Source organism: Numida meleagris, chromosome 6 (assembly GCF_002078875.1).
Source record: "Numida meleagris isolate 19003 breed g44 Domestic line chromosome 6, NumMel1.0, whole genome shotgun sequence".
Classification (NCBI taxonomy): domain Eukaryota; kingdom Metazoa; phylum Chordata; class Aves; order Galliformes; family Numididae; genus Numida; species Numida meleagris.
This window is the reverse complement of record NC_034414.1, coordinates 35,962,802-35,983,043: the sequence shown is the minus strand read 5'-3', so window position 1 is coordinate 35,983,043 and position 20,242 is coordinate 35,962,802. Positions and strand designations below refer to the sequence as shown.

At 34.9% G+C, this 20,242-nt stretch overlaps 1 protein-coding gene across 3 annotated transcripts in view; it reads right to left on the bottom strand.

Annotated features, from left to right (window-relative positions):
- AKAP6 (A-kinase anchoring protein 6) overlaps positions 1 to 20,242 on the bottom strand; it is a 322,203-nt gene that overhangs the window by 49,370 nt on the left and 252,591 nt on the right. For all 3 annotated transcript variants that reach the window (XM_021402796.1, XM_021402797.1, XM_021402798.1), the window contains 2 exons: positions 6,596 to 6,742; positions 2,957 to 3,181 (listed from right to left, as the gene is read on the bottom strand). In XM_021402796.1, coding sequence (XP_021258471.1) covers positions 2,957 to 3,181; positions 6,596 to 6,742 — 372 coding nt within the window. The remainder of the gene's footprint in view (positions 1 to 2,956; positions 3,182 to 6,595; positions 6,743 to 20,242) is intronic.

The following is a 20,242-nucleotide window of genomic DNA, read 5'->3' as shown; positions in this document are numbered from 1 at the left end:
TAGAGATTACTGGGCTGACCAAAGTACACAATATAGTTTCCCCCAAACCAAGAAATACTGGGCCTTACATAAACTGAGTAATGACTGTAACTAATCTAATATCTAAATATGCTAATAATAACAGAAAAAATCATTTAAACATTTTCAGCAGGATTTGAACTTCAAACAGAAACAAGAGACATTGGTTAGCACAAGGATGCAGTCTGTTTGCATTGCATATTAAAATTGACTATACTGAGAAGTAATCTAGAGGAAGGAAGGAAAAGCAGCCCTGTGGTTAGAACCAAAGACTAGGGTCACAGCAGCTGACTTCTTCCCTTGTACAGCCATTAGTTTTCTGAAAGCCTGGAAAAATCACTTTATCTCCTAGCATTTTATTTCTCTCATTTATAAAAAGGTGATGATGATTCCTACTTTTAAGGTTTAAGTTTAGTTCATTAATGTTTGTACAGCAAGTACAGGTCTTTGGCAGCAGAGTACTATAGAAATGTTAGATATTACTGTTGCACAGCAATATCCCAAAAGAAAAGCGATGCAGTAGTAGGTTCTTTAATAAAAAGACCTCTCAAATTAATATGCATGATTTTTTTAAATAAAAGGAAAAAAGTCAAAATATTTCCTATTAGCTAATTTAACAACACCTCTTTCCACCACAGTGTTATCATGTTGGGTCCCAAATACATGTGAACAATACATTCAACTCATCCTCTAAGTGCAAAATGAAATAAAAACATGTGGAAAATGAAATAACTGTTTTTCCTAAGGCATAAGTGTAATTAAAAACATAACATTATAAATGAAAATCAACAGCATTGTTGAGTTTATTTTATTTAAAATGTTTTTGTGTACAGTGGCTATGTGTATAATTGGGATAGTGCTGTACAATAAAGTTCCATTTAGTAACAATGATTCATTTACCACAGTGAAAGCAGTAATAAGGTTAAACTCTTAAGTTAAGTGGAAAGTAAGTCTGTCTAAACCCCAGCAGGTTTCCGACTAGTGGCATCGCTAATGTTTTTGAAAATGTTCTAAATGTTCTTTCTCAAATATATGTATTATACATTGCAGTATTGTTAATTACATCCATTTTATCTTTTACACACTTCCCCAGGAGATCAGTGAAGAATGGAAAACTTACTTATAGTGGATTTCAGGTTTAATGAGACAAAGACGGTTTAATATATATGACAAAGTGATGTGCTCTCACCATATTTGATAAGTAATTATTTTTCATACTCTAACGGCTACCATTTTAAAATAATTAATGTATTATTTATGTAATTAATAGATAATCAACCAAGTAATGAAATACTCTGGTTACATCACAGTATGTGTGTACTACAATACCCTGTTTAACATCTCTAGAGCTCTTGGCATGACATCGTATCATATACATATACACACATGTATATAAAATTAATTTGAAAGAGTTATGCACATTCCAAATATGTAAGTAAGATTTCTACAATAGTTCTGTTCATATATATATATTCATTTACATATATATTACTAGGACTTTAAAAACAAGTTTGTTAGAAATCAGCTTTTTAAATCCATAGTTATGCACTTATATAAATGCCATAAATTTCCACAGAAATAAGAACTATGCAGCATTCCCTATTGAAAACACAGGTCTGTTGCTATTAAGTTCCGCAGGCTTATCAACAGTTCCTTCATAATCAGTAATATTTAAAAATTTGCTGATAGAACAAATAGAATCAGCAAAACATTTTCCCTGACAGCAGGAGGCCAAGAATCAGAAAAAAAGACAACACAGATGTGATAAAGAAATTGAGAATTGTCTTCAAAGAGACATGCTCAGGAACATTAAAAGGAAACCAACTTTATCTACACTGACATAACCCTCCCCCTTAATTCTCATGACTGGAAAAAGAAGTATTAAACACTGCCTAACTGGGAAGACAGACGGTTTTCCACTGTCGTTCTCTTGAATATTTGTCTAAAAAAATATTTGTTTGGAAGTTTTTGCAATCTGCCCTTTGAGGTGAGTATTCAATAAATTGTCCACTGCCTTAAGAGCACTGTTGCCCTAGCCACCCTGGTGTACTAGTGAAAGAGAAAAACGTCTTTACCTCTAAAGCGCGACAATTACTCATGATTTGTTCCTTATTCTTTGGTCAAAGACCACTTGCAGAGTAAAGTGACCTGTAAGGATGACTCAGATGAGGGTTTATTTAAAAGTCATAGCTATGAACAGAAGAGAATCACATAGTTCCATCAGGTTTATTTGCTAACTTAATAGCCCTGTCTCCTGAACTGTCCTGCTACTTCTGAGGAATGAAACAAAACATAAGACCTCTTGCTATGTCAGTTGCAAAGCTGAATGCTGGCCTTCTGTTGAAGGAGCTTATCCACCTGTATATAGCACGACTACACTTCTTTTCTCTCCTTTCAGTAAATCTCCAGGCTTATGCTTAAGATGTGGCCCAGACTAACACAAATCGTAAGGCACACGTCGTTTTCTACATATCTGTTCCTGTCAAACTTAAATATTTTCTCAGCTACACAGAATTTACACTTCTGTAAATGTGACCTCAAATGGGCTATTCCTGACTTATATATGCAGAGAAATAGGCTATTAAACTGATGGCCACACAACATACTAATTAAAATAACTAATGTAGGAAGCGAAATTCAGACCAAAGCTTCTCATAACAGAACTTAGCTTTATAGGGAAGCAGAAATAAAGCATAACATTGCTTTTCAACTTTGGTGTGATTAGTCCTGTAAAGATCTCCTTTGAAAAAGTTAAAGGAAAAATATTATTGCAAAGTTTTAACAAAATCAAAATGAACACTTAATACATAAATGAAGGCTAAAATATGAGTGCATGATTACGTACGTACATACATTGCATTATGCTATGTATAAGTTAAATATTTCATCCTACCATAAAGAAGAGTCTCTATGAAAACTATGACTGTTTTTTTATTACCTTAAAATATTGCAGTTGTTTCTCAGCATTCATTGTTCCTTCATTTTCTTGTCTCAGACAGGAATTGAAGATGAAAAGCTCTGTATCTCTCAGCCACCCTTTCAGCTCTTTGATCCTGACCTCCAGCTGCCTTACCAGGCTGCCGCTTTCAGGCGAGAGCAGGTCACGTGGACCTAACCCACTGTGTCCTACCATTGTGTCTTGGATCTTCTCTCCTAGGGTTTTCTAATACATCAGATAAAGAAAACATAGATTAGTCTTATGCACCAAAACACATACAGGTTAACGTGCAACAAGAAGCATCTGTTAGATGACTAGAGAGGTTTTTATTTTTAAATTACTACTAGTATCAATCAATTTCACTCTTTGTTTCCTTCTTTCAATCAATTTCATATTTGCTATCCTCGTTTTTCACTAATGCCCCAGTGTTGTTCTCTATGGGTCACTGACTTTGCTGGAAGCATGATAAATCAATGTTTATTAGGAGCAACTATAGACAGAGAAGACAAAATGCTACATAACTCCGTAAAATAGTTACAGAATTTGTCAGCTGCTTTAGATACTTATGACCATAAGAATTACTGGTTTCTCAGCTGTAAGAACAGAAAATATAGCAAGCATTGAGATCACCAAGCTCCTGTGCATCTACGTTTTTAGGGAAACATTGCGATACTGAAATATTTTTTGAGGTACAAACTGTCAGGTCAGTTTCCAAACTTGCAGCCTTGAAGTTGTGCACAGAAGCAGTTAGGTCACAAAACATCTGGCTTGCTTTTAAAAGAGAATGAACTCATTCAGACACCAATAAGCTAGAAATTGCAAAGCCATCAAACCAATTATTTAGTCACCAAAATTTGGATTTAAGTTCTCCATGTTAAGCATCCACTTTAAAAATAATGGATCAGAATAAACATTCACCTCTGATCATTAATGAAACTAATTAACTACAGCTTTTCAAAATAGTACTTCTAATAAAGGAACTGCTGAATAACATTTTGATAGCGACACGGCGACAGTAATGAATATTCTGAAGACATCAGAAATAGGAAGTTACCTTCCTTTTTGATATTTTGAAAGGCAATCATTTAAACATCGTAAAAGAGATACGCAGTTGCCTGCTTCTCCTATGCCTAGCAGTATTTTATCTGACCTATAGGAGGCTGTCAGTCTGACACTTATTATAAGTATTAGATCTGCGTTACTGATTGTAGAATACTCAATAAACGCTGACAATCACATCCAATAACCTTTTAAACTGATAATTAGCAGCGGTTAATTGTTGAAACATGAAGACATGTTTTTAGGTGACCCAGTATAGCTGTCTGTAGAAAATCCACCCCTTATAAAGTTACTGGAATATAATTTATCATAATGAACTTAGCTTCCAAAAATAAGCTTAAAAACACAAAATTAGATCAACATACATTAATCTACCTTGTGGCATTCTGTAAATAACGTTTTTAGGAGATCATAACTGAAAAACATGCTTTCTTGGCACCACCTTTCTATTTTCATGGTGCAAATATTGATAATTTGAAGACCCTCAGTGGAATCCAGTGCTAGCTATTGTTTTTATGCTGTAACAAAAGTAGCAGCAGGAGGTGAAATCAATGCCCTTGGAGGGTAGGGTCACAAAAAAGAATTTATTGCCACTTTTTTGTTCTGGAACAGTTTGCAATCATAAATTCTTCATAAACAGAATACTTCAGAGAATGGTCCGTCTTCATAAATATACGACAGAGGACATCAATTTCATTTAATTCACAATTTGTGTCAGCACAGCAGATGCCAATGCCTGCCTTGATAGGGTTGTTTAATATGCAATTGAGACAGAGTAATATTCAGCACAGGGGACAAAATTTCACAGATTAAACTGTACGCACCACTGACATTTCATTCTAATGTATTTCCATTCCACACTGTTCACCTTAGATGAAAGTAATATTAAAAACCATATCCCTCTATTTTACCATTGTTAGAAGTTAAAATCCTTGTCTTTAATTTTTTTCATGCCAATTAAAACATAATCATGCCAATTAAAACAGTATGCCCACCACCGTTCGTTTCTGTGAAGATTTTTATTAAATTAAACAAAACTCTATCAAACTCTGCTTATTATTCATGAAATTGCATTTAGCAGGAAAACAGTAATACTTATTTTTTTAATTTTTCTGTAAATGCTGAAATTAATTGCAAAACTTAATCCAGACGTATATTTTAATCTTAACATGCAGAGAAGTGGAGGGCTTCAATTTTTTCTTAAGAAAGAGTTTTCTTAGATTTTGATAATTATTATCACTTACTCAGCTTTTGTATCCTACCAGCTGTAATCAGTCCCACTGAATTAATCTTATTAAATACATTGAATGTCATAAATATAAGGCTAACAAATAAAATTATTTTAAAAGTTGTCATGAATAGATGTAAAAGATCAGGTTAATAGGTCCCATTTTTATTAGCAAACTTGTTCAAATACTTCAAAAATGATTTTGGTAATGCTACATATAATTGGAAAATAATAAGCTCACTAGTTAGAATACAACTTTTAACATTTTTGACAATCTGCACATTTAGAGAATCAGTCAGTTAGAAACAACTTTGCTGAACTAAAAGAGCTCAACCCTCTGTAAAATGGCTACTGTATTACCAAATAAACTAAAGTGACACAAGTCAGCATTTAAAATGATGCTGGCAGGCTGCATGTATAGCTTACTCATAATATATTAGAAATGTTTTTTAAGCTCAGATAATAGCATGCAAAATTATGCAATGTGACTGTATTGTTAATATCACACATCTATAATTAATCATTTAAAGTAATTTATAAATTTATCTTACCCTTGATTTGAAGTGAAGGCAATTAAGGAGAGAAGTGGAAGGAAAAATATATAGTTTGACCTCTCTCTCTCTCAGCTGTTTTACAACAGTAGGACTATAGTGTCTCCTGCATGGTGCCATCCCTGGTCTCTGGGTAACAGAATCTCTATATTGCTGTTTTTGCCAGATTCTTGTATCTCACTCTTTGGCTGAAACCCAGCCCATCATAGCGTGAAATGAATTACATGAAACTTTTTTGGCTTTTGTCAAAAGTGAGCTGAATACAACAGTATGAAACATATCCTGGCTGTATTCTAAGCTTCAGGTATTCAGATTTGTACAGAATCTGCATATATTTGTTTTTGAGCCATCAGTGTGCCCTGAAATATGCAGTGACAACCCCACTTTTCATCTTAAGGGTATAGTAAATAGTTAAACAGTAGATGTCTCTAACATGTACCTTCAGAATAAATTCTATTAACATTCACTCAAGCATGACAGTCAGTGTATATCAGATATACTGCATTATAGTTGACTTGGTGCATACCCGTAATACATGGCATATTTTACTTACATTTTTTATGTATTAAAGAACTAAAATTATTAAAGTCAGACAGGAGACAAGCATGGAATAAAAAAAAATCAACAGAAGAGGAAAATACTATGGAGTTTTTATAATAGCATGAGTAGCTTGTTTGAAATGTACGTGGTGAATTGAAAGAGAGAGATATTTGTGCCTCAAATTAGAAATCAGACAGACAGCGTACTTCAACACACAAAAATGTACACATAACCCACAAACAGTAATAAAAATGCAAATACCCTGAGCAGTTCCCATTTTTCATTAATTGAATCCACTTTTTCAAGGAGATCATTTGGTAGTAAAACACCACTTTTCTTCAGAGCTTCAACCTTACTGAGCAGTTCCATCTTTTTCGGTTGCCTGATTGACATTTCTACACTGTATCTCTAAAAAGAAAAGAAATAGATAATGTTAGCTACTATGAAGAATGTTCTCTATAAAAAAATTGAACTTTAATTCTATGTGCCCAGTTGATCACACTCACTATGCCATTCCCATTCCTCTTTCTTTTTTTTTTTTTTTTTTCTTTTTAGCACATAATCTTATTACTTATCTGAAGAGATTTAGGTACCAACCACATTGTCTTCTGGGTGACGTATAAATGCAGGCAGTTAGTAATTGATTACATTTAGCAATATCCACTCACTCACAATATTCACTTGTGCGGTAGCATTCACTAGCACCCTCTCATCCAAAGCTTGATCTGCCTTTGTCTCATTCAAGGGAGTTGGTATCTTATTTTTCAGATATGCTACTTCAGCAGGTACCACTGAGTGTCTCCACTGAAAAAATCCCATGGAAACAATTTCACATTTAGGTTTTCTGGATTCTGTCTCATACACAGGCCTTAAACATTGCAGCACATGAAAATGAGAGCTTCACCTTACAAAAACACTTTGACGTCACTCCCTTGTAACAGAATACAACTAACTTGATTTTTATTGCATCAGCCAAGAGTGAAATGGCACACAAACCACAATGGCCACAATATTAATACAGTCCAATAGGCTCTTAAACCTGCAACAACCCTTTATTTCTTCTGCTGTTAAGTATTGTTTAAGAAATGAAAAAGAACAGAGAAAGTAGGACTAAAACCAGAAACAGTTTACAAAATCAATTTAACATGACTTTCTAAATATTTTAGCTGTATGTATATATATGTGACATATACTCCATCAAAATGTATTCTAATCTAGAGGTGCACAGGGAAATACATCTCTTTAAAAAGCTTTATTCTCTGAAAACCTGAATTAAGTGTTAAATGTGATAGCTATTACGGTGATCAATTAGTAGCCTGTATGCAGATTTAAAAAAAACCCTCAAAATATAAACACAGGCATATACTCATATATGTTCTGTACCTATAGGTAAGATAATTCCCTCTCTGTCTTACATACAAACTACTCATAGACATAGGATTTTGGTGTAGCCAAAATCACACCTTTTAGTGGTAGAGGAGAATTAAGCACATATTCTTACAAAGGAGTTTACAAGACATTCATAACTTATGCAGTTATTAGCAAATTACATTCTAAACATTAAGCTACTTTGCTTTATGTTCAGCCAAGAAAAGTGATACAGCAGCTCACACTGCAAATGCTAGTAATGAGGCTAAGTATAAAAAATTAAATGCGAATAAGGAATGTTTAAAACATGGGTGCCTTTGCCTGATCCATGGAGATGCTCTGTAGGAAAACAAAGCAAAAATACAATTGGAGACAGCTTAAAGAAAATATTAAAGGTGTGAAATCACTGTTTCAGCTAACAGGTCCTCAGCACTTCCATGCATATGTTTGCATATTGTTAGTTTCGTATTTTAATCTTTCATTTGCACAACACATGCACATCATTTGTATTATGTAAACTTCAGCAAATATTAGTCATTTGTGGATCATAGAGCAAATGTTTTAAATGAGGTGATTTAAACCATTTCTCATTATTAATGAACACTGATCAGGTGTCTGTGTATCCAAAATTACATGAATATGCATAGTAAAAAACAAGGAATTGTTTGTAAAGAATTTGCCTTGTGATACAGGGTGTACTGTGGCTACAGTTTCAGAACCGTACAATATTAGGTATCGACCAGATTTGGCACTGGAAAACTGAATCCTCAAAGAGGCAATGCCATTCTACTGGACTGAAATGTTCAACAAGTACTTTTCTTGGTCCCATATCTTTGCCTTTTCAGCTAGAATGGTTACTGGAGGCGATTACAATCTTCTTCATGCAATCTGATTTCTATTTAAAAATGATATAGCTGAAAAGGATTTGCATAATTATTTCCATGAGTACATGTAATATCAAGGGGAATCCAGAGTCCAATTTGCAAGGCACTGAAATCCAGTTCATGCCACTCCCTTTCTTTTGTCAAGTGAATTAATAGACTGAGAGAGTCCTCTAGCTGTGTGAGGCTGGCGCATACATAGCTGGCTAATGCCTATCACCTGTTACAGGCTGCTACAGGGTGGGCTGGAGTTGGTAGCAGTCCTGGGGCAGGGTATGACCACTGAAGAATAAAAATACGGCAAATGTTTCATAACTACAGTGTTCTTGCTAACATAGAAACATAAGATGTTTCACTTAATTTTGGACCAGATTAAATAATGCAGTGCAGCATAATCCAAATAGAGTGATGATGCTATTAAAAGGTTATTACACTAAAATATAAATAAGCCAGATTTTATGTACACTCTCCATTTTTGTCACCATGTAACCTACTATATAAACAAGCACGATGAAAGTGCTGATTGACAGAAAATGCATTATACTGTAACTGTAAAAGATGAAAGTATTCAGTTCATTATTAGATATATTGGTATGTGACTGAGAGTCAGTATTGTTTCGCTTCTGGGTATTCAACATGCAGTATGTATTTTAAGTTAAGGGAAGAGCTGAATGTTAGGAGGTATAGTTTAAGAACTGAGAGCACTACATGCTACTTCTAATGCTATTTTTTATTCCATTAAACACCTACACTCTAAGCAGTTGCAGGGAAAAAATTAGCTAGCAGCTCTATCAGTGCAGCACAACCCTAGTCTAGTAGGACTTCTTAATCCTGCGGTGAGAAGATAATTTAATCTTCAGATTCATTCTTTCCTCAGCTTTAAGTGAGCAAAGGCTGCTCCATTGTGACAGTCTGTGGATGCTATGATATTGATTACTGTTTAGTAGTCAAAAATAAGATTAAGAAAGTAAAAGTTCCAGGTTTTTTTTTCAGAACTGTCACAATAATAAATAAATGAGTAATATTTAATTTCTCATGACACTTTTCATATGAAAAAACTGGGAAAAAAAACATAATGAAAAAAAACGCAAAATATGTACAGCATGATTAGCTGTATGCATGCATGGCTGGCTTTGTGTTCCTGAAGCCACTCAAAAGAAATTCAAAACACTGTTACATAAGTTAAAGCATTTGGGCTTTTCATTCCCTCTCTCTCAATATGATTAGTACTTCTCCAAAGAAAAACAGTGGAGTTTAGCAAAAAGCAGTAACATTTATTTATGAATAAATTTGGCAAAAATATTTAAACCATGAGAAGTTGAATTCCAAAACAAAGCAAGTTAAATTTCCTTGGATAAAAATGTTTTATGAAACCTAGGCAGGCTTGATTGAGACACGTTTTTTGACACTTTAATTAAACTACGCCTTTTTTTTCTTTAAAAAAATTATATAAAACATTTTTGTTTTGAAAAATCACACCCGAAAATTCTGCCCAAATGGAGACTGGAACAATGCCTTGTAACAGTGTTAATTGTCACCATGGAAACCAGAAGAAAAAGCCATTTTGAAACTGGTATAGAAGGCACACATTGAGCAACTCAAGCATTTTTCAGCCTCCCTCAGTGTTAAGGAACAAGATGCCTAGTCACTGAGAGGTCAGAGAAAGAAATCATCATGAAAGGTTCGTAGATGAGCACTGTCTGGTAAGCAATAAAAAAACCTGTACACAGTTAACAACTCTGTAAGACTGCACACCGCATCTTTCAGAAAGAGAAACATCACAAAAAGATGATCAGGATGAGCATGCAGATTCCACTTCTCAAGCAAAACTTTAGGGCAATATTATGCGAACCTTGCCCCTAAAGCTCCCTGGGAATTCCGTTGTTGTAATAAAACTTCAGAAGAAAAAAAAAAAAAAGCCTGCATGATGGAATTCAAAATAATGCTCTAAAAGCACACAGAGAGATTAAGACATCCATTGTAAGACTTTTGTATGGTGCTTCTGTTGGTTATAGTGAAAAGAGACCAGACATACTGAACACACAGTGGAGCTATGGCTACGAAGTACAGAAGAATTAAGCCAGTGAACTTTCTCCATTATTGGAATAAGGGTGTGCTATTTGTAGATGTTCTGCATTCCATCATTCACGTACTAAAAAAGCGTCTTCAATCAAATGCTACTGCACAACAGACAACTGAGATCGCGACTCAGTGACTTCCAGTTTTATTTTTACCTGGATTATATCTTTAAATTTTAAAACTTTCCCTTTTGGCATGATTTGGCTGTGTCAGACACAAATACACACACATGCACAGTCAGGGGTTATATGTGCACACATTCAGTGGTGACACACATTCACAAAATATGCTACATGCATAAACCAAATACTTTGCAAGTAAATTCACCAAATACACAATATAAATATATAATATTTATATAAACAATATATATATAAAATATATAATACAATATAAACATACAGCAATGCACATATAGCAATATTTGTCCATCACCTCTTCACACACATTCTCACTTTGCTTTCTGGATAATGTTTGCACTCTTCATGCTAGGCTTCATGGTGGCCCCTTAGGAAGCCCATGCCTAATGCCATTCAGTGAAGAACAAAGAGCCTTTTTATTCCAAAGTCCAGGGTCCAAAGCTCAGCTGTATACAAGCAAAGTGAAGGAATCTGCTAGAGGCCAGCCTCCCCTTCACAATAGCTCTTAATGCTTCTACCTTTATGGTACTATCAGTGTAAAATATTTTAGAAACCATCCAGAAGCTTAGTTATATTTCTTATGCTGTCAATAGTACTAGAACCTCTGGACAACATTCGAGATCTCAGCTGAGTGATCTGTCTAGATAAATAGCAGTTGCTGTTTCTTGCAAACTTCATGTATTTCACTATTAGCAATTTATGGCAAATAATTGCACAGGGAAATTATAGAGACTCCTACAATTGTCCTTGTAAATTAATAATAGGCTTTCCTGATTGGGATAAATTTGCTGCTGAGCCTTTGGAAAAATTAAAAAGTGCAATGTCATTTAAAATTGCCAGAACTCACACAGCAAATTACATCTGAGGTTAAGAATCAGTTTTTCCTCTTCTAGTTTATTCCATTTGCATGATCTGAAAATCATATTACATTGGCTATGTATTGTTAATTGGACATAGATTGCATTATCTTTAATATAAATCAAACTACAAATATTAAAATGAATTGCAAATTCTCTAATAGAAGATCATAAAACAATCTTTTTTAAGTATCCCCCATTAATAATTTAATTCCAATTATATCACTCAGAAAACTCAAGAAGGAGAAAGCTAACTTATTTCCATTTGCTTTCCCCCCCTACAAATAAGCACAGTTGTAAAATATGTATTTGTGTGAGTGAGCGCATGCGTATGCGTGCACGCCTGTAAAACAAGACAAATCATAGCACTTTGGTCTCAAACTCTTGCATTTTTGATTCTGAAAGTAACAAATGTGGATTACACTTCTGCAGCACATTCCTTTTTCTGGCAGCTGGAGAAATAAACACATTGAAAGAAATATTAAGTAACTTCATGAACTAATTTTTCCCTACATTAAAAAATTATGCAGTCAATACCCATTGTTCTGTCTTTTTCATAAGGAAGGTGATCCCAACACTTTAAATTTTACTATAAATGTAATATCTTTTTGAAGACTTTGTATGCCCTTTAATGAATTTATATTAAATATTTAATACTGTTTAGGGCATATCCACTACTACCAAAAACAGTTATATTCCCAGCAGTCCCACTGTTTCAGGCAGAGGGCTTGATTGATCCTCCTAGCCTGAATTGAGTAGAATGAAAAGAAGCAGTTGGAAAATAGCTGCAATCATTTAATGCAGATGACCTCTGACAGGCTCACAGCTCTTCTATCTGAACAGAAATTTGCATGGGGTCTCTGTGCAGAGGAACAATGTAACCTAAATGGTAGACAATCTTTATTCTAATGAAGTGGGTGTCAAGGTCAATGTAAAACTGCAATGATAAATGGTGCACCACTAGGCAAGAGAAGTTGCATAGGCATTGTAGTGCTTTCACATTAATTGAAGGCTGAAATGCACTGAGTGAAAGCACAAGACTCTCTTTTCACCATAATGTGTTAATGCACAAATGTTTAAATGTTTTATTCAAACCTCTAGCCTGTTGGCTCAAATCTTATTGCAAACAAAAATACAATAGTTGGCCAATAACCAGAAAAATAGAACTTTTTATTAGCTCGCCTTATTTCTTGAATCCCTAACAACTTCCACAATCTACTCAGAGTACCAAAAGAATAACAAGTCTCCAGACACCTAATGTAATTCCCATGATCCTTTTTCTATTTAGGATATCTGTCTTTAATTAGTTCCAAACAAGCAACCCTTTAGACAACTCTTCATTAGATACCATTCCCAATGAACTAGCTGCAAGAAGAAAAGTCATGCTTCAATATTATTATTTCCTAGATTCCAAGTTTTCTTTTAGTATATAGTTAACATCTCCAGGTGCCTTTTGTTCTCAGTAAGAATTAGAACAGTAAAACGGGGTTTTGTAATGCAAAGAGTTGTATGACTAGAGTGGGGACTAAACTACAATCTGTTATTTTGGCTTTGTCGAAACTGCAATGCAACAATAATTATAGTACTTCATCAGCTGATCAAGCAATTTGTAGAAGGCAGTACATTTTGTCTTATAAAAATGAGGAGGACAGTAATCTGCTTTTTAAAATCCTGAGCTGCTTAAGCTTGTTAAGGGTATATTGTTTGCTAATACACTCATTAGCAGCCAAGCATTTTAACTTCATCAATTAAACGGGAAATGGTGTTGCACGATTAGTTTCACAAAACGCTAAAATGCAGATAACGGTTTGCAGTTAGGAATTTTAGAAAACTTCTTTTCACCTGCAAACTGCATTAGGCACTTCAAAACATTTTGTGCACTGAGATATAAATGGGGTGGAGGACTGTGGGGGGCTGTGCATAATGTAGGTGGTTAAAACCCTGCATCTAGTTGTGAAGCTAATTATATATATATACACATACACCCACTTCCAATTTCCTAAGTCCCATAAGGATTGCTGTTAAAGCAGAGAGTCATTGCTGACACCGATGAACATTACTCCTCTGAGTAATCCCTGGGATGACAGAAGTTCACTCCTGTGAACAGCTCACAGCTTCCCTGTATCATGAAAGTGCACACAATATGGACGATAATTTTTGAATATTTATCTGCCTTATAGTTTTAGGCTCTTCTGTGCAAATAAATGCTAACAATACGCTTACAGTTATTAGCCAAGGAGCTATAGCTTGTTGCTAATTAAGGAGCCACGGCACTTTCAGTTTGTGGAGGGCTGAGTGGCATGCAGCGCACAACGCCATTTCTATGTCACAGCTCGGCTGCGCCAGAGTATTTTCCATATAGAAATCAGTGTTTGGGATATTGCAATTCAGAGAATAAACCAGTGGAAAAAAAAAGAAAAAAGAAAAAAAAGGGATCATGTAAAGGAAAAAAAATAAAAGCATGTTACTGATGAAACTGTTTAAAAAACTGTACAGCTTCATCTGCGTGTGATTTGTCAGGTCTGAAGCTTTGACGTGCCCAAGGGGCAGACCCCAGCGGGGAGTAGGCTGCAGAGCTAAATAGCTGTGAAAGAAGTCTTAATGTAGGATGGAATTCAAACTAACCTTGACATGACCTCGGGAAAAATATGCAAAAAGTAAAATGAATGCACTCTGCAAGATACATCCTAATTTCGTGGCCAAGCTGGTTAGTTTCGCAAACATAACTGGGGCTTTAAAAGCAAAATAAAATACAAGAAAAGGGGGAAACTTTGGAAATCAGAGTAAAAACTTAAGCCGGCATGGTGTTACTGCGGAGGCATATGAACCATTTGGAAACAATCCAAATAAAAACCAACACTGAACAATATTGTTGTCAGCCTGTCTATTCAGGAAAATTGTTTTTTTAGGTTGAATATAAATGACACAAAGCCAAGATTACATCATTGCATTACAAAGTCTGTTGTGGCTTTTAGCTGAACAAGCCTCATGGATCTACTGGCTGATGGCAGTAATTCAGTAAGAAGTTTTAAGGGCTTCTTTTTCAGCTTTGTTACTCTAAATATAGAAGAATTTTGTTTAAATGCTTATTATTTAATTTTTCTTTAATCCATACCCCTGATCATGCTCTGGAAGCTTACTACATGATACAAAGAATAAAAATTTGAGTGAGGTTATTAAGTCTTGATTTGGCTTTATTGTGCGTTTTGCCCATCCTGCTCAATCCTCAGTTAAGTAGGAAGACATCCATCCTAGCGTAGCAGCCAAGAACTGACTAATTCACTAGATACATGAGATTTTAACTGAGCATCAACTTGTGTTGCAATTCAATCCCATTACCCTTGCAATACCAGTTATTTCCAACAGTATTAACCTGTTTTTAAATTTAATTAAATCACTAAGAATGTATAGACAAAATACAACACTTTGAATTCTTATTGCAAGGACAATTAAACATCAGGTGCGTGAGATTCCACTGGATCTACAAGTAAAAGACAAACCCCGGCAGAAGGTAACAGAACATGGTCCCACAATAGAGGTTGCAGTGCAGTTCAGGTGTATTTCATATCACAACAATCTACTGATCCTATAAGCTATTGTTTAACTGAGATCTTTGGCTGATATCCTAAGAAATTTCTGAGATTCCTCCCATGTTGCTTTGACTAATACGACAAGGTATTTTTCACAACTAGCACCAAAGGTGCAACTTTTGGCACAGACTAATATAGATGCAACTTACAGACATGCTTAAAATATCAAATTTGGATTTAACATAATTTATATTTGTTCAGTTGTCTGAAGAATAACTGATTTAAAATAAATTTAAAAAATAGTGCTCCTTAGGAATTAATAACTGCTCTATTTTTTGATTACTGCTCAAGTATATTTACTGAGGAAAAAGAGTAGACTAAAGGGGATTCCAGAACATTGGAGAAAGCAGTAGTTAGCCCATTACTGGTCAGAAAATGTATTTGATGGTAGGGAGACTGTATGACCTGGTAACAAAAACGTGGAGATACGCCTCTCCCTGGCTTGATATTCTGAAATGCCAACCCTGAATGTATCAGATCTCATATTTTTACATTTTTACTCTTATATTTTTACAAAATAATACACAACAAGGTAAGGTTATAGAGATTTTTTGAAGATAATCAAAGAAACTAATTTATAACCTGAAATTCTCATCTTATCCTCCTTTCTGCTAAACTGCACCTACTTCTGTGATATGCATGAAACATAAAGTTGGAACTCCTCTACAGAAGGATTTAATTCCAAATGCACAGCCTATTGTCAGGCTGTGTGTTACAGGCAGTGTTTTATTTTGAAATGGATGTTCCTGCACATTTATCTTTCTCGGGCTGGCTCTTCTGAAGTCCTTACTCCATCGTTACTCAGCCAGAATGCTAATGGCAGGCAGTAATAACCTCCCATGAGTGAAGTCTGACTGAAAATCGACAAATAAATTATCCTGTCTTCTAGCAGTACCTATTGGGATATGTTTGAGGGCAGAATATCTCTGGATCCTTCTTCTTACCTATTTGTTGTACTGTTACGTGGGAGAAGAAGTTGTCAACTGCAGAAGAGCCAAATGGAAATCTAAACCAACACAGGCAGAACTAAAGGTCTCTACCAACGAGCAGGAGAATCCACAGAGAAGCTCTGGGGCCCAGATGGCTCTCTTATCCCATCATTAAAGGCACACTTTCTTTAGCAACCCATGTTACTAGACCTTGTCAATTGAAAGAAAACCATCCCTTGCCTTTGGCAATAACCCTGCAATTTCTGCAGGCTGGTGGAGGAACTCATGCCAAGGATGGACAGATTCTGTGTAGCTGGCTTGGGCTCTAACCTAAGAATATGTGGATCTGAGTTCTCAACACCTGTAGTACGTAGCGTAACAACATGACCTTTAATGTATTTGAACTTTTTTCTACACAACACAGTTTGCACCTGTTTGAGAACCCAAGTAAGATGCTGCTCGGAAAGGTGCAGTCTGGTGTTGATAGCAGATTTCTTAATCTGCCCCAAAGTTGTAATGAAAAATGACATTCTTATTTTAAATTCATATTCTGTACTATATTAAGTAAAGTGAAAGCTAATAGTTTTTATAATTTGCTATTTGATTTGTTCCTTGTAATTTTCCTTGAGTTATGTCAAAGTCAGCACACTCAGCAGGTCCACTAGGAGTGCTAAAACATCCACACTGTCTACCTAAAACATTGGCAATCACTGTAATTTCTCTTACAGCAACGCCATTACAATGTACTGCATCAAAACAACTGTTAAAACATGCTAAGAAGAAAGCTGAAAAGTTAGTCCCATTTTGCCATCTCCAGACAGACATTCTGAACCCTTCCAGAGACACGGCAACTAATAGCTATTCACTTCTCTAGTACAAATTAAAGTTATTAAAACAAAAGGAGAAAGTTATCATCCCGGCGCCATTGTCTGTGTTAACAGTGGACAAATCTCATGTCATACTGAATTTTTAAAATTAAGAAGTCAATCTTTCATTTTTAATATTATTTTGTGACAAGCATAATACTTCTAAATAAAAAAACACTTTCAAGTTGAAAAGTTATTTTTATGATCAACTACAAACTGCTTTCAAGAGCACATTTATAATGGAAATGCTGACACAGCCTAAACCATGTCTGTGTGAATGCTGAAGAAACAGCTATTCCAGAAAAAAATTAGCATTAGGAGAAGTCCAACTTTGTTTAAAACTGAACTTATTTTTCTACAATAGCAAGTAATGTTAACAGCATGCTGAAAATGTTAAGGATAAGTGTACAGTGTCAAAAAAGATTGAATCTCTCTGAAAACTGGAGATTCAAGCTTTCTAAACATAATCCAGATGTTTGGCTTTTAATCACATTTAAAGAAAGAGGAAACTTATGCAATACAAAATTCATACATGCATATTTCATTAGTGCCTTTCCTATCACTGAATTAAAAATTTCTAACATATGTTTTCCTCAAACAGATAATGTTTTAAATTAGAAGAGTTGGCAAGAAGTTGTACACCTCACAAATGTCACTGAATTATTATAACATGGAAGAAAATATTTCATTTTTTTTTACTGTATTAACAGCTTTGATAGTAAATGCTATGGCAGCAATCACATTTTCCCCTATTGGTAGGAAGTCCCTTAAACAAACCAAGTGTATAAAGATGGCTGAACAGTGAGAACTAACAACTGGCATTCTTCAGAACAGCTGGTAACAACCTTATGAACCTATGCGTATCTAGCACAGACAAACGCTTTCTCCTTTCCTCAAGTACTGATCTAGACAGCACAATGCTGTGTCCAAACAGCTTTCTCAGTAAGAGCCAGACTACTTTGAAGGTGGCAAAAAACTTTGCTGAATAATATTTCATAGAATCATAGAATGGCTTGGGTTGAAAGGGACGATAATGATCATCTAGTTTCAACCCCCTGCTGTGTGCAGGCTTGCCAGCCACTAGATTAGGCTGCCCGGAGCCACATCCAGCCTGGCCTTATTTAAGAGACTATACTGGTATGAACATTGTTTGTAAAAGTTAACACATGTGATAAGCCCCAGACCCTTAGTAAATTAAATAAATTAGTAAATTAAGATTCTGAATCCATTTCTAAAAATGGACTTTCAGAATGTAATAACATTTTTGCTTCACACTAGAATGAAAAAAATGTATTATTGTACTTATGATACATTTTAGTCACTGTAGAAAATACCTCAGATCTAAACTCAATAAATCTTTGTTTCTACTAGACATTTAGGAACTAACAGTTACCTTTAACAGAATACATGAGTGTACTGACACTGAACTCATTCTGTCTACTGTACAACTAGTAAGAAAAAAACAAAAGATATTTTTCTTCTGTTTCTATTTTCTTGATTTCAGGTGTCTATTTTCAAGGCTTTATGCTGTTGCTAAATGTAAACTCTGCTATTTTCTGGCATGATGAAAGCTGAAAGCTCCTTCTCATTTCTAATGGCATTCTGCCAAAATATTCTCTGAAAAAAACTTGGGCTGATTCACAGATCTAATGTTCAAGATCTAACCTCACTGCCTGTATAAAATATGCCATGGTCTTACCTTCCCTTCCAGTATTAAGCCCTCGATGTTCTGGGTTAAAGAAAATCTTTTGATACTGAACCCAGGCCCGATTTAAAGATGCAAATGATGGAAAATTCATAGTATTCCATAGTAAAATGATAAATAAATAGCTTCTTTAGCTGTTAGAAGGTATATGGTATGCTTCTAGTTTGAATTTGTTTAATTTTAACTTCCAGCTGTTTTATCTTCTCATACATTTGCCAATAGCTTGAATGCTTGTGGAAGCATGATGTTACTATGTACTATAAGAATCAAATATGAAACCAGATGACTTGCACTGATCTTGGGTTCTGTTTGGTGTTTCTGGGATTACAACATATATAATCAGAACACAGAGAATCAGAACAATTTTTGCAGAGCCTGGTGAAGTCAAATACACATACTTTGTACATTCTTAAGGTTTATTTCTTTACAGTGCAGTCAGAAAGCCAGTTTTCTGTAACTTGGCCCTGACATAAATTAAAAAGAAAAAAAAAAGGAGTTGGATTTGTTTTCTGGACAGTATTGCCCATATATTTTGGCTTTTACTTGTTAGGCTCCTCTGGTTGAACTTAAGATTATTTTCGGCTTCTATTCATGCTGGAAAGAAATATGTGGAGTAAGATAAAATAACCACAGTAGCAAATGAATTGGACACTATCAGTGAAACTTCCGTCCACACGGAGAGCATTTTCTAGTGCATATACATGCCTGTTCTAGATTCTAGATCCACATTGAAAATTGTAAAGCTGAACATGAAGTGGTCTTGACAGACTGACAAATCTGTCCCTTAACTGTTAAGTACTTTGTAATAAGATGTTATGAGGCCAGCATACAGCTTAATGTCTGTATATTAATGGAAACTGTCAGCAATTAAAAAAGCATAGTTCTGTAAAGGTACTGCAATGAAATCATAGAAGCAGACTTTAGAAAACAAACAAATAAGCATACCTTCATGGTGATTTATGTTGCCAACTGAAATCCTAATCTCTGTGTTCAAAGCACTCTGATAAACTGGCGGCTACCACACTGATATTCAAACACTTAGAATATTTACAATGCTAGATAGATACTACAATTTAGATACTGGTAAATTATTGCTACTCTAATGTCTGAATTCTATGTAAAGAAGACGAAGAAGACATGTCTTGAAAATTGGAAAATACAGGAATATATCTGAGAAGGAATTTTTTCAAAGGACCACAGCAATAGGAAATATCAGGACACAAAACCAGTCATGAAGTAATACGAATCAAATTCAGGACATTTTGAACGTATTTCAGTTGTAGTAAACACAGGATAGAGTAGCCTTATGAACTTTTCTCTTTCTGGCATTTTCTCAAGACATTCTGGTCCTGCTTTTGTGGTCAACTTATCCTGGTAACCATGCATGCCGTGATAGCTGTATGGCAATTCAAATACAAATTGGAAAGATCTGTGCCCATTAAGACAAGCTATGTGCTTAAAGTAATGTGTCTCAATGTCTTCATTTTTAACTT